This window comes from Geosmithia morbida (assembly GCF_012550715.1).
Source record: "Geosmithia morbida isolate 1262 chromosome Unknown scaffold_1, whole genome shotgun sequence".
NCBI lineage: Eukaryota > Fungi > Ascomycota > Sordariomycetes > Hypocreales > Bionectriaceae > Geosmithia > Geosmithia morbida.
Window position 1 is genome coordinate 1,002,900 of NW_023336188.1, and position 8,948 is coordinate 1,011,847.

At 58.9% G+C, this 8,948-nt stretch overlaps 1 protein-coding gene across 1 annotated transcript; it reads left to right on the forward strand.

The window, feature by feature from the left end:
* Positions 1–442: 442 nt before the first annotated feature.
* Positions 443–8,633, forward strand: GMORB2_1053 (Signal transduction histidine kinase; the record flags this gene model as incomplete). The annotated part of the gene is made up of 7 exons (XM_035463035.1): positions 443–450; positions 1,079–2,087; positions 2,148–3,523; positions 3,575–4,828; positions 4,970–6,004; positions 6,068–7,118; positions 8,592–8,633. 7 exons carry the CDS (start codon positions 443–445, stop codon positions 8,631–8,633), a joined length of 5,775 nt encoding a protein of 1,924 aa, XP_035324459.1.
* Positions 8,634–8,948: the final 315 nt, after the last annotated feature.

An 8,948-nucleotide genomic window follows, 5' to 3' on the forward strand; every position in this document is an offset into this window, starting at 1 on the left:
AAGCCGGGTACTACGACTAGTTGGCACCACCGCTGTACGTCCACTGATACATGCTCGGTAGACCGTTCTATCACTGCCCCTGCCCCTAGCATTACTGCTGGTGCTATTAGCAGTTGGTATAGTGGGTGGCCCCGTGAGCACGTAGTACAAGATGGTGATGTACCTGTTACGTTATTTTTGTATGTCGAGTGTAAAAATGTGAAGCGTAACTGTTAGCTATGAGGGGGGTGTTTTTCCTCCCCCCCCCCCCCCCCCGGTTTAATTTTTTTTTTTACTTCTTTTTTTTCTTTGCTTTTTTCGACGAGTAAAATACAGACCAAGCCGATCCCCCTACGTCATCGTAGACCGCCATCCAAGTAACAACTAGCCGGTCGCTTCTCCTCCAAAGTAGGCTCGACCCCCCCCCATTTTTGACTGGTGCCTCCAGCTAACGCCGGCCCTGATGCTGCCGTGCCCACCCCCCGGTTCCAAGACCACCAAAACCTCTCCCACACATCAAACCCAACCCAACCTCACAGTTTAACCCCCGTTCTCCGCTTCTTGCCCATACCTGACCAGACCACGGCCTACTTTTTTTTTTTTTTTGCTTGCGTCGTTTGTCTGTCGCCACTCCCGTTTTTCCTGAAGCTCATCTGTGTGCGCGTGTGTGTAGGCTAAGAGAAGAAAGAGAGTTGCTGTTGCGTGCAAAAGCCTCTTTCTCTGTGTGTGATAATATCAACGGATCCTCCCTATTTCTCAAACGGTCCCCCCCCGACTGACGACGACGACGACGACGACATCGACGACCCCCTCCCTCAAACTGGAAACCGCCCTTCATTTTTGCCGCCCACTCCCTTCCTTCTCTTTTCCACCCCGATATCTATGTACTGGTACCTCGTCGCGTACCCGACCGGCCGTTCAACTCTGTAGACGACTTCTCATCCTCGTCCCTGTTTGATGCGACATCTCTGCGAGTAGTCCCTCTTTCCCTGGGCGGGCATGTGGCACCTTGGCTGCAAGATCGCTGCATCCTGTCGTCGACGCTTCTCCGTCTTGGACCCCTCCCGGAGAGACGTGGCGGCATGATCGACAACCCCAGTGTCGGATCCGAATCCGCAAACCAAAGACCCTCCTCCTCACCTGCTTCCTCATCGTCGACCGCGAGGCCCTTCGATTACTCTCCTGTCCATCTACGGTCACCGTCCGTCCAGGTCGAGACCACGGCCGCAGCGGCAACGGCGACCACCACTGTGACCCCCGCGGGACATGTGCCGCCTTCTCCCCTCAACACATCTCTTTCAGAAGCTGCCGGGGATGTTGGCCCGTCCGTAACTATTGGTGACGACGAACCGACCCCCTCGCTCTTACCTCCCTTCTCGACTGCAGCGCAGCACGTCGCTGCGCCGCCGCCGCACATGGCGGAGGCTACGAGCCACAGTCGGGGTTCGTCAGCCTCGGGGACAGGTGCCACCGCAAATGCCTCTGGTGCCGTGCCATCACCGTCGACGGCGGATACCGCCAGAAAGCCGTCGTCGTCACCAATTCCGGATACTGCATCGTCGCAGAAGCTCAACGACTACCGAGAGAGGCTGGCGCGTGACCTCGAGCGCCGCGAGCTGTCGGCCAGGGGCATCGCCCCCAACCCGTCCGAGAAGCGCGTCTCTCCCATCCTGGAAGAGGAATCAAATATCCCGCCCCCTCTCAACACGTCCCTCACAACCGCCTCAAATGAATCCGGCAACACCATCAGAGGTGGCGTCATCCCCGATCCCACCGCCAGCACGCCCTCATACCCGTTCCCCAGGATGATCCCGGGATCCTACCTGTACAAGACCTTCTCTCCTCCAGCCTCCACGCCGGGAGCTCCGCCACTCCATCTGCCACCCTTTGAGCCCATGCAGGGCGTCCAGGACCGCGTCCTCTCCAACGACTCCACCCCGGCCTCCTTCACCTTCAACCCCTCAGGCGTCTCTGACAACCCGGCCAATTTTGGTGCTCCCGAACCAAATCTGTACGAACTCTCTCTCATGCTCTCTGCCGAGCCGGGCCTCGATGCCTGGTGGAACACTGTCGTTCAGATCATGCGGGACATCTACAAGGCCGAGAGGGTGACCCTCTCCGTTCCCGCCGACACCACCGACATCGAGAACGTCCCCTGGGGCCAAAAGGCCACCTATGATGAAAACCAGCACCGGGACGACCTGGCCGCCGCCGCCGCCGCCGCTTACTCGGCCAGGAAGAACAGCACCGCCACCGCCCGCCGCGTAGACGAGCCCGACCCCTCGGCCAGCGCCCCAGACCGGAACGACAGTTTCCCGCGACCTGGCCTGCATTCTCGGCATTCCTTCACGTCTTACGAGGACAACCTGGACTGCAAGGACCGCCCACGACCACAGGATCCGACCGCTGCCCCCTCTTCCCAATGGCCACTCAGCATGCGGAGGAGCAGCAACTACTGGCGCATGGACCATGCCGCCCCATCATCCGCAGAACGGGAGCAGCAGAAGCTCAGCAGGCATGCCCTCGAGAAGCACGATCTATTGGATGGCGAGCCGGCCATCCCTGCTTGGGAGTCCCCTTACGGCACCGAACGCCAGAATCAGGGAAACGTTTTGCCGGTTCTCCAGGCCCTCGACTACGAAGACGACCCCTTGATAGACCATTCTGGCGTCATCAGGGTGTTGGAGCGCGGCAAGACGGTCACACTGACGAGATCGTACCCCTACCTCGACAACGCAGCCGTGCCCGCCGACAATCAGAGGCAGGCGGCGCCGGCAGCGAGGACGGCGTCATCGGGTGCCGACTCCTTCAAGAAGGGATCCAGGGTGCGGTCCAACTCTGTCCCCAAGCGCTCGTCGCTCTTTGGGGGCTCGGCCAGCTTCCGCGCGTCGGCTCGTGGTAAGGCGAGCTCCGTGGACAAGGGCAAAGGTGTCCGTGTGGAAGAGGAGGTCCCCAGTCCGCCGACGCCCAAGTATGAAGAGTATGAGCAGGCGCCTCCGTCCCCGTGGTCTCAGTCGCCCGCCCCCTCCCCGGCCGTCCGTACGGATACCAAGGAGAACCCCTTCTTCGTCAACGCCACCGTTGACGAGGAGTCGTTCAACCCAGGCGTCGGCCCGGCCAACTATACCGGCATGCCTCCTCCCGAAGCCATCGGCATCGACAACTCCTGGACGGTCCTGCACGTGCCCCTCACCCACATTCTGCTGTCCAAGCCCACTCACCCCTTCAAGCTGGACAGCAGCAGGATCCCGGGCAAGAAGTCCCAGCCCCGGGACAGGGACGACGCCGGCACCCCGACCGGGGCCCCCGCTCGACCGAAGGCGGCCCCCATCGCTATCCTCTCCATCCTGACTCCCGTCATACCCTACCCGCCCAACCTCCGCCACTCCCTCGAGCACCTGGCCCCGCACATGGCCACCTCCTTCTCCCTGTGCCGCCACTACGACAACCTCGAGACGGAGATTGCCGGCCTCCGACGACGACGCCCCTCGACCACCGGCTTCGGTGCTGTGGCGCTCGATGGACGGCCCATGAGCAGCGTCCCGTATCCGCTCCCGGGCGACGCCGCACTGGCACAGCACTCTCACGCCGGCAGCTTGACGAGCCCCAGCGAATATTCGGGCGTCTCCAAGAGCATGACAGGCTCCCCGGCCGGCACCCCCAGCTGGGACCAGCCGTCGTCGCTGGGCGGGATCGCCGACAAGAGACCGCCGCCACCTGCCAGCCCGGCCGCGGCCGCGCACGCCGGCGAAGGCTACTTCGGCAGCAAGCAGCGAGCTGCACTGACCAGGCACGACACCTTTGGAGCTCCGGGCAGCAGGAGAGATGGCTCAAAAGACAGCTCTCCCGTGGACAAGCGCTATCACCGCCTGTCGGCCACCAAGTCGCTGGTCGACGTATCGAACCTGTCCGAGCCGTCCGAGAAGCAGACCGTCGGCGCGCAGTCGTCGGGAGAGACGGGCGCCATGGCGCCCCCCGCGGCCCCCAGCAAGCCTCCGTCCAGGGGTGCGCAGCCGGGCGCGCCCGCTCACGGCATCGAGAAGACGCTGGAGGCGGCCAAGGACAAGGTCCCCGAGCTCTCCAGGCACGAGCGCTCCTTATCCCACGGCCATACCATGCTGCACAGCTACGGTGCCGACTTTGCCTCTACCTTCCAGTCTCTGCCCCAGAGCTCGAGCCTGGCCAGCCGCCCACCTCTGGCGGCGGCGGCGGCGGCGGCCAACCAACAGGCGAGGACCGTCTCGTACGCGTCGTCGGCGGCGGACATGCCCCCGCCGTCCGACAGGCTCAAGGGGTTGATGCTCGACGCCCTGCCGGCGCACGTCTTCGTGGCCCTCCCGCAGACGGGTGAGGTCGTCTGGGTCAACAGCCGGTACCTATCCTACCGGGGACAGACGGTCACGGATCTGGCGCGGGATCCGTGGAGCAGCATCCACCCCGACGACTGCGAAGAGTACCTCAAGGCCTGGGCTCACTCGCTGCGCACGGGCGAGCAGTTCTCGAGGACGGTGCGGATAAGACGCTTCGACCAACAGTACCGGTGGTTCTACGCCAGGGCTGTCGCCTCCAAGGACAAGCGGGGTGTCATCATGCAGTTCCTCGGCTCCTACATGGACATCCACGACCAGCACATTGCGGAGCTCAAGGCTGCCCGGCAAGAGGAGATCGAGGCTTCCGAGGCCAAGCACCGACTGCTGGCCAACTTGATACCGCAGATCATCTTCACCGCAACTGAGGAGGATGGCATCACCTTTGCTAATGAGCAGTGGATCTCCTACACGGGCCAGAACTTTGACGACCTCCTCGGCCTCGGCTTCCTCGACTACGTCCACCCCGAGGACCTCGCCAAGTGCCGCATCCCCGTCGACCAGCCCCCGACGCGGCTAGACAAGCAGCAGCAGCAGCAGCAGCAGCAGCAGCAGCCGCAGCAGCAGCAGGCCAAGGGTGGTCGTGGAGCCGCTGCGTCCGCAACGCCGAGCCGAACCTCCAGGTCTCCAACCGACGTGAACCTGCGCGGCGTGTACAAGGCCATGTCGCGAAGCGACAGTTCGGGTAGCTCGCCCATCTACGAAGTCCCCTCGGCCGACCTGACCGAGCTCGCGAAGAAGGGCATCGTCAAGGTCGGGACCGACAGCAACGGACGGCTCTCGTACACGACCGAGGTGCGGCTCAAGTCCAAGACTGGCGAGTACAGGTGGCACCTCATCCGGTGCGTCGAGATCGATACCATCGACTTTGGCAGCGGAGCCAGCTCGTACTTTGGCTCGGCGACGGACATCAACGACCACAAGATACTCGAGACGAAGCTCAAGGAGGCCATGGAGGCCAAGGGCCGATTCCTGAGCAACATGTCGCACGAGATCCGCACGCCGCTCATCGGCATCTCGGGCATGGTCACCTTCCTGCAGGACACGGTGCTCAACGAGGAGCAGCGCGACTACACCAACACGATCCAGACGAGCGCCAACAGCCTCATCATGATCATCAACGACATCCTCGACCTCTCAAAGGTGGACGCGGGCATGATGAAGCTCAAGTTTGAGTGGTTCCACACGCGGTCGCTAATCGAGGACGTCAACGAGCTCGTGTCCACCATGGCCATTGCCAAGGGGCTGGAGCTGAACTACCTGGTCGAGGCCGACGTGCCGGCCTGGGTCAAGGGCGACAAGGTGCGCATCCGCCAGGTGCTGCTCAACGTCATCGGAAACGCCATCAAGTTCACCTCGAGGGGAGAGGTGTTCAGCCACTGCAGAGTGTACGCCGAGCATGGGCCGCCCGAGAAGCACTCACACCACCGCCCGGACCCCGACCCCGACCACATCATGCTGGAGTACGCCATCATCGACACGGGCCAAGGCTTCACCCAGCAGGAGGCCGAGCTCATCTTCAAGCCCTTCAGCCAGATTGACGGGAGCAGCACGAGGCAGCACGGCGGCAGCGGCCTCGGGCTCGTCATCTCCAAGCAGCTCGTCGAGCTCCACGGCGGGACCATGGGGGGAACGGCCACGCCGGGCAAGGGCTCCAAGTTTGTCTTCACCGCCCGCTTCGCCCTGCCGACCGACCGGGACCACCCCGACCTGCCCTACAGCCCGTCGTCGGCCCACAACGCCCTGCCGACCCCGGGGCAGGCATCGGCCGAGAGCATCCGCGGCGGCGACTCCCAAGCGCCGCCGCCGACGTTGTCCACCGCCGCGGTGCCGCCCCCACCGACAACCCCAGGGGTGGGGACGCCGACGGGCACGGAGCTGGATCACCTGCCGCCCTCAGCCCTGGCCGTTCCCGGTGAAGGCGCAGACCCGTCGATCCGGGAAGTCACGGTCCGATCGCGCGCGCTGGGTAAGCCGGTGACGTCCGTTAACACCGGACTGGCGCGGTTCAGCGAGGCTGCCAAGGCCAGCGGACAGGACCTGTCGCAGATGAGGCTGGAGATGCCGTCCCGGATGAGCTCTCCGGGTGGGGCGCGGACACCATCTCAGGCGACGCCGCCGCAGGAGAGCGAGATGCGGCCGCCCATGTACTCGATCCTGGTCATCTGCCCGCAAAAGTACAGCCGGGAGGCGACGACGCAGCACATTGAGATGACGCTGCCGAGCGACATGCCTCACCAGATCACGGCGCTGGAGAGCATCGAGGAGGCGAGCAAGTTCATCGGGGGCGAGGACCCGATCAAGTTCACGCACATCGTCATCAACCTGGGATCGGCAGAAGCCGTCATGGACCTGCTGGACCATATCGTCAAGTCGCAAAAGGTGGACAATACGACGATACTGATCCTGTCGGACTCGGTGCAGCGGCAGGCGGTGATGAAGCTGGCGGTGGGATCGCCGCACGAGAAGCTCCTGGTAGAGAACCAGGTGACGTTCATCTACAAGCCGGTGAAGCCGTCTCGGTTCGCCGTCATCTTCGACCCCAACAACGTACGAGATCTGAGCATCGACCGGAACCGATCGACGGCGCAGCGGGTGGTGGAGACGCAGAAGGCCAGCTACCTCGAGATTGAGAAGCGGATGGGCAACAAGGGCTACAAGGTGCTCCTGGTGGAGGACAACCCTGTCAACCAAAAGGTGCTGATGAAGTATCTCAAGAAGATTGGCGTCGAGGTTGATGTGGCAGTCGACGGGTCAGAGTGCACCGACATGGTCATGTCTAAATCGCATGATTATTACTCGTTGATATTGGTAGGCTCTCTCTCTCTCTCTCTCTCTCTCTCTCTCTCTCTCTCTCTTCCTCCTCCTCCTCCCCCTCCTCCCCCTCCTCCCCCTCTTCTCCTTCTACCTCTGTCTTCTTCTGTCTTTCTCTCAACTTCTCTATACCACCCCCCATCCCCCCCTCTCTCTCTGTTTCCTTTTCCCCTTCCTCACCTTCGTTTCTTCCCTCTTCTCTACACCTCCCCTTCTAACCTGAACTGTTTATAGTGCGATCTACATATGCCGAGAAAAGACGGATATCAGGCCTGCAGAGAGATACGGCAGTGGGAGAGGACGCAGCACACAAAGACGATGCCCATCATTGCCCTCTCGGCAAACGTCATGTCGGACGTACACGACAAGTGTGTGGCTGCCGGGTTCAGCAACTATGTCACTAAGCCTGTCGATTTCATTGATCTCAGCAAAGCCATGGTCAACTTTTTCTAACCTTACCCTGACTATTGCTTTCTTGACCTTGTCGACTTTCCCCCCCCCCCCCCCCCCCCCCCCCCCCCTCTTCTTCCCCCCCCTTCTACTCCATTCAGTTCCCTTCCTCCTCCCCCTATTGACGAGAACATCATCCCTTGGTGTCTGCAACAACTGCGCATTACGACATTTCTTTATAATCCCATACCTTTTTTTTTCTTTTTCTTTATTTTCACGATATGGGGTTCTTCTCTCTCTTTTTCTTTCTTCTTTATAGATGGAGTCAAAATGGGAACGTCATAAAGTCAATTTCCCCAGCAAGGTTATCATTTTATTCTTCTTCTTCTTCAATTATTACGGACTCACTTATACTCATGCACCTACATTTTACTTCTTTCCTTGTAAACCGTTTTTTTCTTCTATATTTTGTCGTTGTTCTCTCCTCTGTTAATTTTGTGTTGGGTCTTTCTCTCCCTCTCCCTCTCCCTCTTTCTCTCTCTATCTCTCCCCCTTGCAAAGATGTCTCTTCTCTTCTTTCTGTCTCCTCACATCTCCCTCCTTTCATCAAGATGAAAGGCAAGAGGAGATGTATATATATGGGAAAGAAAACAAAAACAGCATTTCACATAAGAGAAAGAAAAAAAACAAGTATGAGAAGGTGTGGAACGCTGGGAGAATATATCTTTTTTCTTCTTTCTTCTCTTCTCTCTTATTCCCCCCCCCCTCCAAGCTCATCTTTCTTCTGTTCTACCTCCTTTTTTATTTCCATGACGGGAGGGGTAAAATGTTTTTTTCCTTTGGTTTTGTCGTTTTGTAGGAGTTGTGTTTTTATTCTCCCTCCCGTTTTTTAAACTTTTTTTTAACCCTTTTATAGTATTGTATTATATGATATATATATATATATATATATACATATATATTTACATGACTGGCTTGACGTGATGTGATGTTAGCCGAGTGATGATCTCTTGGGATAAATTTGACTGTAGAAAAATACAGCCTTGGTACTCCGACTCTATGTACGGACTAGTCATGACCTGACTACATATAATGGACGAATGCATCGTATACACTGGTGCATATAGAAAGAAAGAAAGAAGAGAAGAAGAAAGAAAGGTACTATTGTATTCAAACGTACACGGTGTACCTTGTAATGTGCATCAGACTGATCTAGATATTTCTACTATTCAAAGTCGTGGGACCGTTATGAATGGCCCTGATAACCGAACCGTCTCAATGGGAGGGTTTTTTTTGTTCTCAAGCAGACGAGTAAAAGCAGCGATATAGTGATCCAGGGGAGAAACAATGAAACGAACAGAAAAAAAGTAAGCGGGTATGGCCGAAAGAGAAGGGGGG